This window comes from Paralichthys olivaceus, chromosome 10 (genome assembly GCF_024713975.1).
Source record: "Paralichthys olivaceus isolate ysfri-2021 chromosome 10, ASM2471397v2, whole genome shotgun sequence".
In the NCBI taxonomy this organism is placed as follows: Eukaryota; Metazoa; Chordata; class Actinopteri; order Pleuronectiformes; family Paralichthyidae; genus Paralichthys; species Paralichthys olivaceus.
This window is the reverse complement of record NC_091102.1, coordinates 19,899,434-19,920,462: the sequence shown is the minus strand read 5'-3', so window position 1 is coordinate 19,920,462 and position 21,029 is coordinate 19,899,434. Positions and strand designations below refer to the sequence as shown.

At 39.5% G+C, this 21,029-nt stretch overlaps 1 protein-coding gene across 2 annotated transcripts in view; it reads left to right on the top strand.

Moving 5' to 3' along the window:
* Nucleotides 1-2,179: 2,179 nt before the first annotated feature.
* tfpia (tissue factor pathway inhibitor a) overlaps nt 2,180-21,029 on the top strand; it is a 46,155-nt gene continuing 27,305 nt past the window's right edge. Inside the window, exon 1 of one of the 2 annotated variants that reach the window (XM_020099772.2) lies at nt 2,180-2,446. In XM_020099772.2, the coding sequence (XP_019955331.2) occupies nt 2,359-2,446 (88 nt within the window). In that variant the 5' untranslated portion in view covers nt 2,180-2,358. The remainder of the gene's footprint in view (nt 2,447-21,029) is intronic. The other variant, XM_020099773.2, reaches the window with a different exon arrangement.

Sequence of the window (21,029 nt, the reverse complement as noted above, 5' to 3'; positions counted from 1 at the left end):
GAAAAAGTTAGCAAGAGCAGGCAAAAATGCAACTAATACATCCCAGCCCCTCCCATCAGCCCTCTTATAAAAACTACACTAGAAGCTGACTTCTGAGTAACTCAACGTTGGACCAAATGAAATGCTTCGTTGACTTTGGACTTTGGTCGTTGGCTTTTTTAATTATTTAATATATTGATATAGTTATATGAGAAGATAAAAAGAGTTTCCGAAACAACTGACCAACCCAAACTTTACCTATAGTTGAAGCTAACAACAGAGATCCCAGTAAGTAACTTTAAAGCTATAAACCTTCATCATAACTATCAATACTACCATGACAGTCACAAAAACAACCATGCTATAACTTAGTTAGTTCCTGACCTTTAAGCTCCATGGTCATTTGGTCAGTGGTTGTGTTGACCTATAGGTTTGAAATGAACTGAACGAGAGTGTTCAAACCAGAAATGATCTGAACCTGAAGTCTATTATAAACAGCAGCACAATGTTGTGGAGTTATGAATAGTGATCATGTGATCTTTCCACCTCACCCCAAAGGTATTCATTAAAAGTTAAGGACTGTGCAGGCTAATCAACAAAGTGCAGGAGCCAGATTATATTTGTGCATTGACAAACAGGAGGCGGGTCTTCCTCAAATATCCAAATAATTAGTGTAAGCCTGTTAGTTTTCTCTTTTTTGGAAAAACTTTGCTTTCTTTCCAAGATGTGAGAAGATTGATATCCCGTTAAGCCTATATGCAAAACATGAAGCTAGAGAAAGAGGGAGACATGGAGAAACAGCCTGGCTCCGTTCAAAAGAAAGGAAATCTGCAACACCTTGAAAACCTCATCAACATGCTGCATCTCAATTGTTTATCTGTCAGTAAAATGATAAGTTGCTATATTACAAGATGTTATGTCTCCTTTTCTGTGCCTGAATACAGTTTATATGTACGTTATCAAGATGAATATATATTGAGGTTTAAATTTGATTTAAACCATATGGACTAAATTATGGATGTTTACCTTGTTTTCCTTGGATTTGCATCGCTGGAGTTGTGTTCTGTGTTTGGTTATTTGTTCAGAAGTCTTTGTTTCCTGTTTCTTTTTGAAACTCCTTGTGCATCTCCATTACATTACCTCCATCCTTGTCCTATTTCCTGCCCTTGTGATTGTCTGGACCTGTCCTCATGTGTTTCGCCTGTGTTCAGTTATCTCTGTGTTTAGAGTCTCTGTGTTTCCCTTTGTCTTTGTCAGGTTGTCTGTTTTTTTCCTCATACTGTATCGCAGTTCAGTTTTCATTTATATATTTACTGTTTGCCTCTGGAGACCGTGTGCGTGTTTTGATTTGTTTTTTCTCATTAATTCATGTTCAGAAGCCGAAGCTTTCGTGTCTCAGCTAAATCAGTCACAGTCAAGTGAATTTGAAAATACCGGTAAATGCTGAAATCACACATTTTGTACACAACACATAACAGCCATGTTTATGCTGTGTTTGAATGAGGGAAATTACTTGATTACAAAAATAATCTTTTTTTCTTTTAAGTCTGTGAATCAAAATCCTAACCCTTGGAAGAAATGCATCATCCATGTTTAACACACGTGTCACTGTTAGATACAGTATTTAATGGTGTAATGAATGACGGTAAGGTGTATAAAGGTCCCGGCAGACTATCATTTCAGTGTATATGTGCCAGCTCGCAGTTAAATTACACAGTGTGTCAGAAGCAGAGGCCTGGAGGAGCTGAAAGACGTTTCAGACCTGTTCTCACCAAAGCCCATTACTCAGGTACGACTCCCCTGAACAAAGCAGACAGCTGAGTTTGGGTAATGGGCTTCAGATGAAAATTTCTCATCATTGTGGGATGAATTGCTGCCGACTGAAGTGTTGTTGAGAGGTTGAGAAGAAGCAACCTGAGGGCCTCGGTCGCTGCATTTCATCAGCTCCCAGCACAGTGACAGAGAAAGGGATGGGGAGCCTGTGTGCCTGCTAAACACTTTCTCCTGAGATCCATTTGCACATGTTCTTTACATTATTAAAGTCTTGGTAGAAATAATAAGCAGTGAAGGAGGTAATAGGATCAAAACAATATTAAAAAATATATCATTAGTTATCATTTAAGTCTCAAGTAAACGTTTTGACTCAAGGGAAATAATTGACTTCTTTACGTTGGTCTGAAGGAAATTGCTGAGAATTTCAATTCCATCGAGCCTGCACACTGCTGCTGTTATCAGACGGAAGGACGCACCCACAAACAGACGCGCGCGCTCTTTCTTACTCACACACGCACGCGCAGTAACACAACTTCAGCCCTTAAACTTGATGAAGTTTCCCACTGAACTTTACATTCAGCGCGGATCAGTCCTCAGCTCAGCAGCATGGCTCTATCGGGCAAGTGGTGGATTCTGTGCGCGCTCTCGCTCTCCTGCGTCGCCCTCTTCGGCTCCTGCAGAAGAGATAGACAAGGTAAGATGACTGAATTGGAAATAAATGTGTGCGCGGATTACTATTTTAAGCGTGTTCACAGTTCCTCTCAAATACGACGGCAGTGGGGCAAAGTTTTCCTCCTGAAACTCGTGCGTAAAATGCGTAAAGAGGCAGAACTTTGGGCATGTTCACTCTCTGAACTTCAGTTTATTCTTGTTTGAAAGCGGTTATTAGTCTGTCAATTTGTTGCTGGTGTTATTGTTGGTATAATACACAATTGCTTGCATTACTATGTGTCTGTTAAACTAAAAAAAAACATTTCAAACTGAATAATTACGCGTCAGGAAGACTCGTTAAACTTATTCAGTCTCTGTAAATAATAACTTTATAATGTACTTTAGGCGATAATTATATAGACACGCTCCCACATTCTTAACAGTGGTTAGTGAAATCCTGCTCTGTCTCTCTCACCACAGTCATTGCAGGGCACGGTTTGTTGTGTTGTGCTGTTGTGAGGCCCTTTTAAGTCCTCATTAGTGTGGGGAGAGGTGGTGGCGTCATTCGAGGCCAAAGTCCAGATCGACAGCACTTCTCACTGCGGCCACGACCCACACCTGAACCGCCTGGCACCTCCTTCTGTCCCGTCATGGCGCAACAGCAGCCTGCAAGCAGTAATGAGGCTGCAGGGATTGGGTGTCACATACATTCACAAACTGCAGAGAGCTGAGTGAACCGGAGGCAGCTGTGGTCCAAAGTGGAGGAGAAACTGCAAAACTTCTCTCTCCTACTTTCCTCCATCCCCGAGAGCAAGAACTGAGCTTTTTTTAATGAAAGTTAATTAAGAGGAAAGTAAAGAAAGTTCATTTGGAGAGTGCAGGGTCAGATGCTGGCCAAAGGCAGAGGAGAGGGCTGGTTCACTGTATGTCTGTAGTGTTTTTCTCCTCTTATCTCTCAGTGACATACAGGCAGTTTTGTGCATCATTTCCCAGGATGAGGGAACAGACTATGAGCAGAATGTGTGATAAGCCTGAAAACCATATGGAGACCAAATATAAAACATTTTACAAACAATTCCCGAAAGCTTCATCAAGAAGTAACAACAGTAAGATGGTCCTTCATGCTTGACTGCATTCTGGTCACCGCTGTGAGGGAAATATCAAGTCCTATGTGACACCCCAGGCCCACCAGGGGTTTAAAACACTGAGGGGTCCACTGGCTGCTCCCACGTTGTGCACAGTGTGTCCTGTTGTTTTAAATGACCTCTTCACTAGGCCTGGGCAACAATATCATTATATATATATATATATATATATATATATAAATAGATATATAGTCTATATATTTCAATATGTTAATGCATTGTGTAAGCACAGTGAGGACATATAACACTTAATTAATCGACCTCAGATTTATAGTGTTTTTTCCTGTTTATCAAGTGTTTATCATTCTCTGTTCATAAATAACTATATTTAAACTCAAAAAAACAATCTGATTGATATCAACTGATATGAAGATGTTATCACAATATAATTTTTTGGGCCCAGCCCTACTGTTCGGGTTCAATGCACAGAAGCTCCACATGGCAGCCTTGTGATATTCTGAACAATGACCAAAAATACATCATTCCTGTTTGGTAGGTTCGATCTATTGAATCTGACATAACCACACTGACTAAATGCGGGTTGGGCTCACGAGTCCCATTCAAAAACTAATTAGGGGATTAGCAGCAACCTGGTTGTTGTTGTACAACACTATAGTTACAGTTTCCTAAAGAAAAATACTGCTGGACAGGTTTTCTTATCCTCACATAACTCAGCAAAAGGACTGGTGTTTTATATACATTTTCTAAATAATGGTGAATATTAAAAGTGCTAGTATATTGCTCTTGTCAAATAGAATGGAGCTAGTGTCAAGGATCATTGGTTGGGTTGGCAGAATCCAAAATCCTGCTTTTCATATATTCATAGGGATTTTATTCCAGAGTTCCCATAAAGTTTGTGAAGAGACAGTTATTGATTGGTGGATATGAGGGTCTTAGCTGTACTGTATAAAAGATGGAAGTTCTGTATTAAAGGCTGTGTGAGGCCATGCAGGGTTTTAAACACAACTAGGAGGATTTGTAAGTCAGACTGAGTCAGTGGTGAATAGAGGCTGCTACAGGTGATACCGTTTGTTCCCTTTTGTTCATGTTTTCATAAGAGTCTGGCTGCGGCATTATGTTCCAGTTGTAGGCATTAAATAAAACCTTGGTCGATCCAAAATATAAGAAGTTACTGTGATCCATTCTGAAGTGAGCCATTCTGAGCTGGAAGAAGCTGGATTTCACTGCATATATATATATATTTATATATATATTTATATAGCAGAACATGTTTTCTAATGTGAATATATTTTATTTTACAATGTATTTGAGCCATATTCACTTAAAGGCTGAATATTTTCACACCTTAAACATCTCAATTTTTCATCTCAGGGCAAAAATAAATGGTAACAGCTAGAACTAACCTTCTTTTTGAAACCAGAAAGCTGAGGCACTTGTCTTTCATCTCATCACATTGTACACTTGAAGTTGTTATGTTATGTGTGGCGTAAAATGTGGTAGCAATGGGTGGTGGTCCCAGGGGGTTTTTCTAAAATGGTTGAGGGTGAAAGTTATTCATCCCGTTCAAATCGATATAAAATGAAAAATAAAATGAAATGTATAATGGGAGAGAAATGGGCACATCTCAAAGACTGAAAAATGTGCTTAGTTCAAACAACTTATACAAGAAAAATGTTGTTAATGTTTCTATATTTACAAATCTTTTGGATCAGAGTAGAAGAGTTAAGTGATATGAAGAATTTGATGAACATCATAAAAAAGCAAAAATACCAATGCAGACAATTTCTATTGCAGTGTTCAGAGGATTAAATAGTCCCCAAAAAAAAATGGAGCCTCCTGCCAGTGTCATAAAAGCACATTGCTATTTGGCAGTTGTATTTGTTATCCCTCTGAGATAATTGTAAGAGAATAAAAGCCGTGAGTACAAACAAGGGGGCAGGCTGTTTGGCTACTTAGTTCACAGTGGCCCTCAGAAAGCTTTGTTCACAGAGGAACATTAGTTTTTACTATTTGTGTATCATTTACTGTAGGAGCTCCTGAGAGGTAAAACACCAAGGCTCTCGCTGAGGCTCTTTGAGACGTAACATCAGCATCAGTGTTGCATGGTCCTCGTAGCTTCACTAATCGTCTCACGCAGGCATAAACACTCTGTCTCATTAATTTGCGGAGAAATTTAATTAGACGCTCACTTGCTGTTTGAAGTGGTCCTTTTCTTAGGGAGCCTCCGGCCACAGCGAGGGAGGAAACCGTGTAGCATGGTGCCATCTTAATTAACAGAACAGTACTGACCAACACTGTCACTAAAAACCACTTTGCCATTCAGTGACTGTAACTGCAAAGTGCAGATGCTAATTATTTGGTGTAGGTTAACGTCTCCTGGACTCACTGATGTTAGCGACGCTTAATGAAAAGACTTGATGAACTTTTCTCTGAATCATACGCTTCACATTTCGCTGTCTGTCCTGTGTTTGCACACGCACCCGCTCTCAGATTCTATTTGAGTTCAGCTTTTGCCTCTGGTGCGTGATGTTTGACGAGTCTTGTTTGTTTTCTCCACTTTTAATTAATACTTATTATGTATTCTGAGGTTTTTGTTTGCCATGACAACACATGAAATAATTTTTCATGAATGGAGTCTTTGTGGTCTACACATCTAACAATCCTCGTATAAAAACTACAGACTTGAGTCAGAGTTTAGTCACAGTAATGATGTTTTACGGCTTCGCTCGGACTCATCCGCTGTGAGACATGACTGCTTTAACACTCGACTTGACCCGAGGCCTGAAAGGATGAGGACACTTGACTTGTAGATTGGAAAAATGCTCCACAGTGGGTGGTTTTGACTTTTGCTGTGCTGCTGACATAAAAGGGATTTTAAGAACATCTCGATAACATCATATGCACTCGCAGTGGCTGCTGCTGGCAGCACATTTAAAGAGAGAAAACAGATTAGAAAATGCTCAGTGCTCTATTTTACACTGCAAAACTATTTGAACTGAGGGACAAGACAATTTGATGTGGCCTGTGGGGAAACTCACCATTTTGTAAAAAGCAACACAGAAAAGAAAAAAAAAGATTCCTGTGACAGTGATTATTTTTTTCTGTGATAAAAGACAATAACATGAAACTGTAATCTCCAATGTCCTTCAGGGTGGTCTCTGTTGGGTGTTTGCCTGTCAGGTCACGGTCAGGGAATGAAACCCACATGTAGTAGTTGCATGTTATCGCTGACAAACCCCGAGAGTGTCTAAAAAAGAAAAGTAAATGCCGAATGTGACACTTGATTGAAAGTATGTAAGTATTGTTGCCCAGAAGCATTTGCAGTGATGAATAAGAATACATTCAGTGTTGTTACAGATGGAAACGTTCAGCCTCGCTGGATGAGTCATGAGGACAAATGTTGTAAATTCTTCGGAAACACTTCTGTGTGTCCAACAAGCAGCTTTCAGAGACACTCGATTTATTTAAAGGGACACTAATATTCCATGAACCAGATTAAGACAGTCTGAAAAAGACACTGACATGTAAACAACATTGTCTGATTATCTGAGGTTGTACTCATAATAAACAATAAGACATGTGGTGTATCTGAGCTTCGTCACATTGTGTTGACACGTTCACACATTCTAACATCTTTTCACAGTTACCAACTGTGCAATGTGCGCATACTTGAGTATAAACAAGTAGTCGAACATAATGTTGACGAGAGTCATAATCAGACCATGTAACATGTAAATATGAATGAAATATTATTATAGCAACTCGTCATCAAAATAATATCTCATTATATCTGACAGATAGGAGGTAGGAGGCTTGGATTACCATGAAACCTGGTAGAGGGATGCAGAGTAGGTCAGTTAGGAAACCATTAAAGTTTGATGTGGACTCGGATCAGAAGGCTGGTTTCGGATTTTTTTGTTTTCCACTTTCTTTAACATTGCGAGGCCTTTGTTTTTACTATTTTCATTGATTTGCCAGTGGATAATTCACAGATCTTGATGAAAAAAAAGACATTTTCAGTGGACCAATACTTATGAGTGTGAAATTCATTAGATCCAGATTTATATGTGGATCTGCGAATTGCACAATGTGGTTTCATTAAGGGACTGTTGGGCCTTGGTGGATGTATGCACTCTGAGAGCCATTCTACTTCAGAATAAGGTCAGTAGTTGTAATATCACTGTACATGTAAACGTATTCAGTGTTGTACTGGTGAGTTCTGTAGTGAACAAGGTAAGAAGCTGAAACCTTATTTGGTGAGATACTCAATGAAGGGACCTGGTTGCCACTGCAGAGCTGCTAGAAGAAGTAAAATTTACATTGTGTGCAAAAGCTGCACTTTCCTTCTCTGCAAGAACAATAGCCTGCTGTGTCATCTGAGTACTCTGGTGAGTTTGCAAAACTCCTGCAGGGGTTTTGCAGAGAGGTCTCAGGACATAAAAAGTAAACAAAAGCAAGTTGTTTAACGTGTGTCTGAAAACCTACAACATGTACTCAACAACTGTGTGTACATCCTGAATATGTTTCATTCTGAGGGGACACACACTTAAGTTTGAATCTTTATTTGAGACAACACACTGCGGTGAGCAGCTCTTTTAAAAAAAGACTGACTGACCCAAACCTGTGGCTTCACTATTATCACTACCATGTAACTGTAATTAGACGCCTTGACAAAAAGAAGCAGTTCCAACCAAATCCCCTTTTGAGAAATTAGTGTGATTCATGTGCATTGAATACACTCCTCAAAGGATGCTATAAAAAACTAATATGGCTCTTAAAAGGAAAAGGCTCACCACCCCCAGTGTAGAGAGATATGTGAGTTAGCAGCTACTTTGTAGAATTGAACATTTTTGCCGGGGACGAAGCTGTTGATGAAGCCGATAAGAGGCTGCAGTATGTGGCATAAACAAGGCAAACAACATGGCTGGAAAGCAATGGTCCACCAAGTGGAACTTGGCTGTAGTGGTTTTATTGCAACAACCCCCAATGATCAAAGAACTAGAATCCGCTGACAAGCGCTGCACCAGATCATACAAGAAACATCACGAACTGCAGAACACTGCAGCCAATGCTCAGGATCTGGATGTTAGGGAGTCACACCCAGGGTTAGCCTGTAGGGGGCTGTCTTAGAAGAAGGTGTCTTGTGAAGAGGTCGAAACACCCAATCATGCAAAGTTACACAACTGATGATATGCCACTAACATCCGCTGGTGGGTGACAACTAATCATCAAACATGTGCAGGAGAAATGTACAAGGGACACTCCCCATCTTGTCTTCTGTTCTACAATGAAAATGTCACCATGCAGCTTTATCTGCATTTAAAATATGCGTCTTGTTATTCTGTCCCGTTGTCATCACTTCTCTGTGTGTGTAGACTTGGACATTTAACGATACTTTGATTTGTTAGTTGCAACTGGATGGTGAAATGACTGTATCAAAAAAGTGAATTTGCATTCTAAGTATTGAACCTTTCTTCTTGACTTGAAAGTTGAGTTGAGACTTGCTTGGGACTCTAAAAACTTTAGAGTGGACCTGGACATTCCCTTTAAGACTTGTGATTGGACCTTGGAAAGCCCTCTAAATACTTGATTCTTAACTTGAAAATGGACTTGGACCCTAAAACTCCTGGACACTTTCTGCATCTCATTTCTCAAAGGGGTGAGATGTGGCACGTAAACACTTATTTTCCTCATTAAGTGGTCATAATACATCTGTTTTTTAATATTTCTTTCTTTTGTTGTTATTGCTTAAAGAAGGCCTGATTGCTTAAATGATAGCTACCAGTGGAAATGAACTCTGAGTCATTGAAACAGCAAAGAAATAAGTCATCTTTGCTTCAACAAAGCATGTTCCAGCTTCCTGTTCACTGCTGCTTTATACAACAACAACCAAATCTCTCTGAAGGTGCCATAGTTCTGAGGTAGTAAAAATGGCTTGATTGAATCCCATTTGTGCATATGGCCTAGTTTTGACGCTTCCAGCTTGCTCCCAACACAGCATCACTGTGCGTCTTATAGACAAAGGGTTGGATTCCACTCAAGGTAAAGCCTCCAGCTACTCCACTGGTTGCCGTGCCTGCAGTTTTCTATTGTGTTTCAGTTATGTAGAGCAAGTATATGGTGTATATCTTGCTCAATTAATGCAGTATATAATGTGTACCAATACTGCATACACAAATTTATGAATATACCCTACAGCTAAATGGGTTATGAACTCATTAAGACACTTGTATTTCGTTATCTAGTTGTTTGGGGACAATCTGGATTTTTTTTTTTATAGTTTCAAACCACTACAGTCCCACAAACGGTGCTCACAAGTGAGAATTCTACACTCCACAAGGTGAATGTGTGGGAGTGAAACAAAGTATAAAGATAGAGATAAAAGGTCTGCTGAATTCATTTTCTGAATAAAGTATAAAGGAAAGTAAGAGATAAACAGTAACACAACACACGTGATACTGTGCAGAAATCAAGACTCTAAGCATCAAACCTTCAATTCACTATTATTCTTCCTCCACATAGAAAGGGTGAATATGTGGTAAAAGTTTCTAAATAAACTATAAGAGAAAGAACCTAGGAAGTATGCCACAGGTTAGTCTGTGGCATACTTCCTAGGTTCTTCATTTATAAACGAGATGCATTATCCTTGGTCATTTCCCCAATTACTTGACAAGATCATTTGGTAACAGATCAAATAATATGATTTAAATGTAATGTGATTATACACCTCATATCATTAGGGATAAAAAAATGAGTTGCTAAATCATTTACTCTGTCAACATAAATGTAATCACAATAAGTCGATAAATTAGAGTTGTAATAACCCTCACTGATTTTTCCAGTATGGTTTGTCTCTGTTCTGTTTTTTGGGGAAAAAACACTTCAATAATAGAAAACACATCAAGTCAATCATATTGTTGCCTGTTGAAAGCAAAACCTACATTAACATTTCAAAGATCAGACTGAAAATACTGGTTGAACCATCCATTCTTATCACTATACTATACACTTATAGTGTAAATACAGTGAATTCAAATGTATGATAACTATGTATTCCTCTTGTTGACACTTTTCCTTTTGGTGTCTTTTGGTTTATTTTTATAGTCGCACAAATTGGACTGAGAAAAACAAAACACGGCTGTGGTCCAGCAACAACACTAGAAGATCAGTGTTTGCACAGCAGAGTCTGGAGCTGGGGATACATTATTAGTTTCTCTCTGTAGCTTACAGGAAGCTTTAATCTCTTTAATGTTGACTCATAATTGGAATGAGAGTTCACATTTTGCACAGAGGGTGATTGACACCAACAGGGATGCTAATTAGGGATGTGGTTGTGCTGTAGTCGTGCTTTCATGACTCACTCTCTTTGGTTAGTATCAAAAGATAGTGGTATCTTTTCTGAGCTGGGAACATTTTTGCAGGAAAGTTCAACTGGACATCTGCAAATGGATAAGGCTATATACGATTTCCTGTATGAGTCACAGTGTCAATAAGGGGGGTTTATTTCGGAGGAGGGTGAGTTTCAGGAAGTGATGTGACCTATAGGACACTGAACTTGAGGGAGATAAGAGTTGTTGTAAGTCAAACCAGAACTGAGGAATGCACAGATGCCTCAATGAAAGCATGAACATTTGAATATTGTGTAAAATATACACTGACTTCAGCTCACTTTATTTCGAAGATTTGATTTTAAATTGATGATGTTTTCATTGATTTCTCCACACGCCTCTATACTGAGTAACAGTGTATGAGCAAATTAATTGAAAATCAAAAACTGAAATATCTTATTGCCAAAAGTAGTCTGCCTCTTTTGGCACCACTTACAGCTGCAAGTTTTCTTGAGTAAATTTCTACAAACCTTTTACACTTCTATTTGGACAATTTATCCCATTCTTCCTGACAGATTCTATCAAGCTCCAGCAGAGAGGATGGGAAACATCTATCTCTTGTCCTGAGGGAGGTCAAATATTTTTTCATCAAAACAGGATATTGTTTCCCATCTCCACAAAGTCAAAGTAAATGCCATTTGACAAACTCCACGTTAAAGGAAGGAGTTAACTTAAGGAGAACTTAGGGAGTCCTGGTGATTCCAAACATTTTCCACTATGCTCCTGAAAGCACTTCTACAGAGAGTTCCTTTGTCTTCATGGCATTCTTTTTGTCCTGACAGTTAGTAGTTGATGGTGGCAGGGGCGAGAGGTGATGCTTTGGGTGAGAGACGGGGTACACCCTGGACAGGTCGCCAGCATATTGCCATCATATTGCCGTTTACACCTACGGTCAGTTTAGAGTGTCTAGTTAACCTGATCCAACCTTCAAGTCTTTGGACTGTATGAGGGAGACACCTGCAGAAAAACCACTCACACACAGAAAATGATGTTGGTTCTGTTCAGTTTTGATTCTGTTCAGTTTTCCAGTTTATTGACCATAGTTTGTAGTGCAAAGGACAAAAAGTTTGAATACTTTTGTCAATAAGATATTTCAATACAACAATTTCTAAAATCATGTGTGCAACTTTGTTATGATGTTTTAGTTGCATGTAGATTGAAAGTGCAAAATAATGATTTTATCCAATAACTAAAATGAATTCTGAATACTCCCTTAATCTGCTTTATTAGGGTGTGAACTCACTTTTATTAACTTTCTTATCTTTACAAACGGTAGAAACATTCAGCCCAGTATTTGTTGATATAGTTTACCCGAAAAAAAAACAACCTCCCATGATAGCGTGTGCAGACGTTTTGTAAGCTTTGCTTTAAGCCATAGCAACTGATGTCATTAGTGTGTACAAAAGGTTTATAGGGATGGAAAGACGTGAACTAAGTCTGAACTTGTAGCACTCAAAGATACTGAACAAGTGTTGACTCGTCTTCGCTCTGTGCCAGTTCAGACACAGTGAAAGTAGACGTTGGGTGTCTTGTTTTTCACTGCTTGATGTTGATGATCATTTAAATAGAGATCACACCGAGCTTCCCTCTGAAGTTGCTTTTACAAGCAGGTAAATATGGCCCAATGAGAAAAAATGTGTTTGTCTGGTGTGTCCAGTTCTGACCGGCTTTACTTTCTCTACCTCCATTTTCCAACTTTGATAACACAGCCACGTTCAATGCAGTGTCAGGTTCAATGCAGGTCCAATCCCATTCACACAATGAAAAGCTCTTCTCCAGTACACCATGCTTTATTTACTAGATGTCTTCAGATTTCTTCCCTTCATCAGGGTGGTGCACCTCACCATGAGTCAACAAAGAACAAAATAAGAGGGGAAACCCAAGTGCAGCAGGATCATTCAAGCGTGTGCAAAACTGTTGTTCAAACTCTGACTGTGGCAATGGAAGCATATAAAAGACATATTTTATTATTGGAATATGGAAATATAAAAAAGATGAAGAAGATAAAAGAACAACAGTAACAGCAGGATATTGGCATATCTGGGTTTATATGCAAGAGTAATATTTCATTATTCCAAATAGTAGAATGTTTGTATCTGAATGCACCTTTTCTTAAATCCCCACTGTGTAATTGTGTCTTTTTTTCATGATTTGCATGAAAGTCCATTTTTTCGGTGTGATTGTTCCTCAGTACTTGGGGCACCTCTGATCTATTGTACACATCTCTCCTCTCACCTGAAACTGAAAAGGCTGGTAATGCGACATCAATTTATTTTCATACCTAAAGGACGAATAGCAAATTTGGTATACTTGATTTTAATAACTTTACTTTTGCGCCAAGTAGGTTATTCAAAGTTTGCTTTATCGTCAGTTCTGCAAATGTACAGGACATATGTAGTATTGAAATTTAAATATTTTCATTGGTGTATGTTTGTTAGCAGCTTAACACAAAAACTACTGGACGAATTAACAAGATACTTTGTGGAAAGATGTGATATAGGAAGAGACCAAGAAATATTGGTGCACATGTTGAACAGGAGCTTGATTCCCTTTTTTTAACATTGTGAGAATCACAACTCACTACTCACCCATATTCCAACGGAGGGGTGGGTGAAGTGTTTGAGTCCACAAAACACATTAGGAGTTTCAGGGGTAAACAGTGTCGCAGCCAAATCCAATACAATTGAAGAAATGAGTGAACTATTCTTCAGACAAAAATACAACAGAAAAAATAAACACAACATGCCTCCATACTGCTTGTGTGGCGTCATACGAGTGTCTGCAAGCCCAGATATTGAAATTCGACTTGTGAATCTTCATTTCTGTCCCTTTAAGGGGAGTGTTGTGTCTTGGCAGAGGTGTGTGCTCTTCTTAGTGCTATTCCCCTGCCTTGGTGATCCACTTTCTACTCTAATCACATCTTTGACATAGTGTGCGTTATCTCTTAAATTTGCTTTGTTTTGTCTGAGCACACGGTCTTGTGTACACACTAAATCAACAAATGGTTATTAGCTCCAGTCCATTGGCAGTGCAACGCCCCAGTGTTATTACATTGATAAATATCACTCTACTATCACTTTCACTGTTAGACCATAATATGATTACACAACTGTCCCTGGTCTCTCTCTTCTGTCCACTCTTTTCCACCCAGTTTTCCTCTTTCACTCATTTTTCCCTGCTCACTCCAAACGGTCGTGGCAGATGGTTTTCTTCCAGGGAGTTTTTTTCTCTTCACATTCACTACTGCTGCTCATTGTGGGAGCTATATACTTCCTTACGATGTAAAGTGCCTTGAGATAATGTACGTTGTTATTTGACGCCACAAATACAAGTGAATTGAATCCTGCTTATAGTTTCTGTCCAGCGGCCTATGACATGATCACAGTGACTTTGTCAGAGGGGACAGAAATGAGATGGTGCTGACTTGGACGTAGTGGAGATGCAACAAAAACCAAGCTGAACTTCTGTTTTTCATCGTTTGCTGCTCAGCTGGTATCCGAGCAGCCGCAGCAGAATGAACTGCTCGCATGCTTTAAAGCTTAAATCTCAGTACCAGTGACACTCACCAACTGCCAATAAATGAAGCATTCCCCCCTTTTTCCCATTTGTATTGTCTGAACGATAACCTGCTCGGGAGAAAAGTAGCGCTGCATCGATTCTCTCATCTAATCTGGAGAGCATCTGCAATACAATCGCCCAAGGATGACATTTGCACAGACCGTGGAATGAGCCTCTTGCTCTCGCTTTCTGTCTGTCCCATTGATTCAGCTGTGTAATCTGATCCACATCATACAAGAGCAGCCTGAGACACAAACATTGATGGCTGAAGGCTGTGGAGTTCTTCAAGCTCCATTCAGTGTTTGCCAAATGGCAGCTTCCAATGATCGATTTACATTGTGGCTTTTGGGGAGTCTCTCTTTACTTGGGGGAGCGGTGGCTCGGTGGCTGATGGGACTGTTCTTTTTGTCTCTGTGTGAAAAGATTGTTATGGTAAGGTGTTAATGAGATGAGAGTGAGGCTGCTGAGCTGAAGGCGCCCTCAGGAGGTGCCTCTCCAGCAGGTTGTTGATACTCACTCATAATAATAATTGCACAATGGCAAAAAAACATCACATGAAATTGGCTCATGAGCCGTGAAAACTACCTTGCCCATTCATAATCAGTCACGTGAACAGGCAGAGCAGAACTGCATACTCACATTTGGAATAAGACACTGGAATTAGTCTAAATGAATTTTCTTTATCATTTATTGTTATTTTGGATATTTATTACCTTTTCAAGATACCTCAGACTTATTTACTCCAATACATATATGAGTACTTCGTACTCAACTGCATTTCTAAAATATTGCATTGCTTTACATGTTCACAACATGTTTTATAGTTTTGAAAATAATCAATAATGAGAATAGATGCGGAAGAGGCCACAACCAAGACTCAGACGTTATTTAATATATGATAATACAAATGTTTTCATCAGCATCATCTGCAGCTTCCTTTATTCATACAACAGAGTCTGACCTACACAGTCTATATAGTGAGTAGGCTACACTTGGCAAGTACTTTAACTTTTAATACTATAAGTATATTTAAATGGAAGTACATACTTACTTTTACTTCAGAACATATTTGCTTATTTATTTGTAATTCGTCCAAGTTTAAATCCTCCCTCCACTTACATTGCTTCCCGTGTGTGTGTGATCCCCTATAGCAAAAACAATATTTGCAAATCAACACCTTTAACCCGTCCACATACTTCCATCCCTCACTGCCTCACTGTATGTGGTGTGTTGATGATGCATTCAGGAAAGTAGTGTTTAAGCTTGGTTACTCAGACCAGACAAAATGTGCAGTACAATAGGTTTTTATTTCCATGTGGTCGATGCTCTCAGCGGCAGCTGCTCAGACGTCTGTGATGTGGGCCTAACCTGTGGGTCATCGATCCACTAAAGTGTTGCCTTTTTCTGATATTCTGGCAAAAGATAATGTTGCCTTGAGGCAAACAGCACACTCATTAAAACACTGCTTACAAACACAGTATAGCAGTGTTGCGATAGGGGAGATGAGGAACAGGCTTATATTAAATTCATATACAGGTTATATTGCAGTGAGATAACAGTATTGCAAAGTCTGCAGTATGAATGTATTTGAAGATGAAATAAAACAGTGAAGAAGACAACCTCCTACAGGGCGCGGCCCAATATCCAAACAGTAAAACTAAAATTGCATCTGCACATTATCTCTGTTGTGCCTCAAACCCTCTCTAGCTGATATGAATGAGCGACAGAAGAAACGCATAAAGAGTTTAAAATTAGATTTTTAATGCACTTCTATGAAATTTATGCCAGCGTTCTATCAGAGTTCGTCTGGCACCGCTTCTAAAATGAAAAGAGTCAAAGATTATCCAGCCATCATTCGAGTGCTGTACCGGCAATGTGTGCTTAGCTGTACCTCCTAGTAGAACATTGAGGGGCATTTAAGCTGTAATCATTAATATATATATATATTAATGCACTGTGCGTTCGATCAAAACATAATGTGCCAAAACATGTAAAATATGTCAAAACATAATGTGCTGTTGGCCTCAGGGGATTTAAAGTATTTACCCAATGGTCCTTGTAAATCTACTTCTATATGGGATGAGTGGATTTCTTATTAGTGTCTTTTCACAAGTCATATAGCCTACATTTCTATTGTGCTGATAATTGTTTTATGGTTCTAACTGCTTACATGGTTTATTCTGATGAAGGCTTACCCACAGTTATATGGCCCATTACAAAGTTCCCCAAGCGACAATAAATAATGTGGGAATCAGACTCACCACTAACATGCTTGAAGGGATTCACCTAAAATAAGCATTTACAAAAATTTACTGTGGATACACAGCAGATGTGAGATGCGGTGGTTGCAACAGAGCAAATTAAATCTCTTGAACCTGGTTTACATGCACATCTTTGCCAAGAAGCCCTCTGTGTTTCCATGTTTGCATCTGATCCCTGATCTTTTGAAGAGACTCAAGGGGGCACGAACAATCTGGTAGCTCCGGGTGGCACAATGGTACCACGATACATGGAGGTGAACCACCTGCAATGCTCCACGCTTGGCTGCTGCCTCAGTTTCAGAGATGATCGTGTGATAGACCAGACGCCAGTTCATATTTTCCCTTCTTTTAATGCCGCGATTGTAAGTAGGATATCAGAAAGGGAGATTTCATTTGAATGTTTGGTTTAGATCATCTAAACTCTGCAGGGAAAACTGACTTCAGTGTAAGCGCTGGTGTCTAACGATGGGGGCAGCAGTGGGTCAGGGGGTTGAGTGGGACGTCCTCTTACCAGAAGGTTGGCGGTTTGATCCCAGTCTTCCCCATTCCACATGTCAAAGTGTCCTTGAGCAAGATACTGAACACCAAATTGCCCTCGTCGGCTGTGGGTCCCATAGATCCACTGTATGAATGTGTGTGAATGAGTGAGTGGCTAAAGATTGTACTGTTAAGACTAGATACACCCTTTATAAATACGGACCATTTTTTACCATTCAGTTCATCTTCATTCAGTTGTTTATGTACAGGTATGTGGAGCCCCAACACAAATTAAACTTTCATACATACAAAACATCATGACTTAAATGTCTCCCCACGGCTATGGATTAAAACAATAGCGGTAAAGTGGGAGACACAACCTTTCCCCCAAAAGTGGACGTAGGGGGAACAGGACTTTTTAAAATCTTCTACGTTGACGATGCAGGCCTGTTCATGCCAGGACATAAGTACGAACAAAGATTTCATTGAGTAACACTTTTCCATGAGCAGGGACCAGTTTTAGATTTAAATATCCCAATATATTCACAAGCTGATATCACTGGGAGGCTTCATGGACATCATAAGAAAACAATACAAGTGAAAGTAATATGTTTGCACTCTTATGTGTAATGTGTGAGCAGCATAGTGATGATACAATTGTACAATATTGATTATGTGACTCATTATTTTTTATCCCAGAAAAATATACATCTGCTCTATAAAATAGTAACAGCCGATCATTTCTGTCTCTGACACTGTATAATTCTGTTGTTACTTTTTATCACATAACACGTCAGTACTCCTTGTGGTGAAAGCCTTTCATTTGATTTTTTATGTTTGCAACATATTCTATTACTGGTTTGAATCACCTCCATTCTCGTGAATCATACGGTTGTTATTGCAAAGGCATGCTATGAATAATTCACAGTTTGGCAGATGGTGCCATGGGTCTTTTTTCCCCACAGGCCTGTGCAACTCATGGCAAACTCACATCATGTCATCATATGTCCACATCATCGTTTGCCATATGCGCCTTCTGGACTGAGAGGCTGCCATCGCCTGTTAAATTAAAGGGCCATCACAACCATTTTGCTTGCCTGACTTGTTGCAAAGTCATGAGTGGTTTGAGGGATATCTGTCACCAACCTGAGTTTCAGCTAAAACACACACACACACACACACACACACACACACACACACACACACACACACACACACACACACACACACACACACACACACACACACACACACACACACACACACACACACACACAGGGGTCCAGGAAATGCACTTTGTCGAATTGATTGGCTGAGAACCAGCCTAGACAGATTCTAATTGGCATTGAGTGGGATTGTTTGGTTCAGCAGCGCTCGGACTTTGCTAATGTCGGAGCTTGGATTTGGCAGAATCCCCGGCGCAGGAGGGATTTCTGGATCTCACTGTTGTTTTGTTAGCGAGACCAAGTGGGAAACAGGTAGGGGCTCATTTTAGATAGTGCCAGGAACAGATAATGCTGCTGCAGAGGGGGAGGGTGCAGAAATTTCCACCACCGAGCTGACATAGGAAGAAAGTCGGTTGAATTGATAAAAGCAGCTATTCAAGCTTGCAGCTTCTACATACAGGGAAGAGAGTTGAATCCACGAGACGGCAAAACATATTTCTTTTTGTTTATCCGTCCAGGGTCTTATGTTTGAAAAAACAAGACAAAAAAAATCAAGTTGTGAAAGGGAAAGGCAAGCTGAGATGAATGTTAAATCCAGCTTGGCGTGGATAAATGGGCACAAAAGCTATTGAGTTGTGGAACGACAATTAACTTTCTCATTGCATCCCTCCTCCCTCACCACCTGCCATACCAACATGCAGGCTCTGATTAAAAATGCATGGGTCCCACAAGCCTTTTAGATAATTAAGATGCTTCCCCTGCAGTGCTACTATTTAGAGCAAAGGAGAAAGCAAAGTTGCATTTGCAATGGCGCGTACAGGCTAACCTTTTCGTACAAGATATTTTATGATATTTTTTGTAAGACTGTTTTTCCAACCAATCCTGCCTGAGTTTGTGTCATGCTCTGTGTACCGAGCTGTACAGGACCAGGCCTGTTGCTGCGCCAACACGAGAAGGTTCACTCGACTCTCAGGCTTTCAGGGTAGCCCCCAGGTTCTTTCCCGACTGCACATCGAGAGCTTTCAGCTTTTATTGTTTGTAGAAATGGAAACAGAAGTGCAAGCGTGTCCACGTTTCAATGGGACTCTTTGATGTGATGGAGAAAGCCTGTTAGAAGAAAGTCCACTTTGATCTCACCACATGGAGCGACATAGGAAGTGCACTCTGTGGATGAGCTGAGGCCAAAGTCTATTGCCTTAATGAGCTGCATGTGAAATGATCTGTGGGGTCACTGTCACTGTTTCTATCCAGTCTCACACCCCACAAATCCTTTCTGTAGAATATGAGCTGATCCACTGTGTGTCCGTATTTAACCGAGATTAAATTCTCAAATTTGACAAAGCCTCTTGTAGTAAAATCTAAAATAAAACAAATATGAATCACAAAATGTTGACACTTTGAAACTCGTGCCACAATGAGTCACAATACTCCACACCACTTTGACTCATAGATTTAATATAAAAACAACTTGAGAGCTACCAAAAGTAATACTACTACTAGTAATAAACTTTATTTGTACCTCTCGTACAAAAATGCAGCTCAAAGTGGTTTACATACAATATAGGCAAGAATAAAAACATGTTCATACAAAGAAAAATATATTTATAATTATACAATCATGTAAATTTATTTCATATGAGAGCAGATTTTAAGCAACAATAAACGTGTTAAAATAAAATTTCTAAGAAAATGAAATAAAAAAGAAATACATCTTAATTTAAAAAATGCACAAGTGCAAAAGAGAAGCAGGCTGGTCATAAACCCTGCCTCCTCCATGTTTGTGGATGAGACATGGATGAAACTGAAAAGTCAAAGTTCATGTCAAATCCATTTTTCTTTCAAATGGATTCTGTCATTTTAGGTAGCTCACACTTTATGTTCCAGGTCTTATTTTACCAGTAAGTGAGGTGAAACCTGATTGACAGCTTATGTATCGGAGACCTCATTATCCCTTGATCTCTACTTCACATGCACAACATGGTCTTTTGTGGCAGAAATGCAGCAGAAAATGATCAGATTTAAACTAGTCATCCTAGCAACATTAGGACTAGAAATAGCCCACAATGCATCACTCTTTTTAAAGTAGCATACTCGTTCTCAATTACAAGGTCATTATACTAATCTCTCATACCGTTTGGGCTACATAGAATATATGTCTTTAATCAAATAAAACATAATTGTGTGCACATTTAACACATCTATTTAATGTTTATTCCTTTCTCTTGGGATTGTAATGACAAGCTTTGAAAACCATGGGAAGACAAATAAAAAAACATCCTTTTAAAATACACACACACACAGGCATTTGTACTGTATTGTGGGGAGGCTCAGTTGCTCTGAGTTTAGCTGTAAAACCTTTAAACAGGCTGTGACTCATTCTCTGCCTTTTTGTCCACTGGTATCAGGGCACGGCCATGTCTTTCCAGTGAATTGTGGATGTATCTACACTGGCACCATCCATTCACCCTGATGGTTACCTCACCAAAGGTCGCACGTATCACTCTGAAAAAGTGTTGCAATCCAACTCTCCTAGTAACTGGAATGTCTTAGCTTCATTAACCAATAAGTGAGTCAACAAAGAAAGGAGTCTTCTAACAACTTGACCATGTCCAAATGTGGTTATGTTTTGGACTATCTTAGCAAGCCAATATTTTTATAAATGCCATTAAC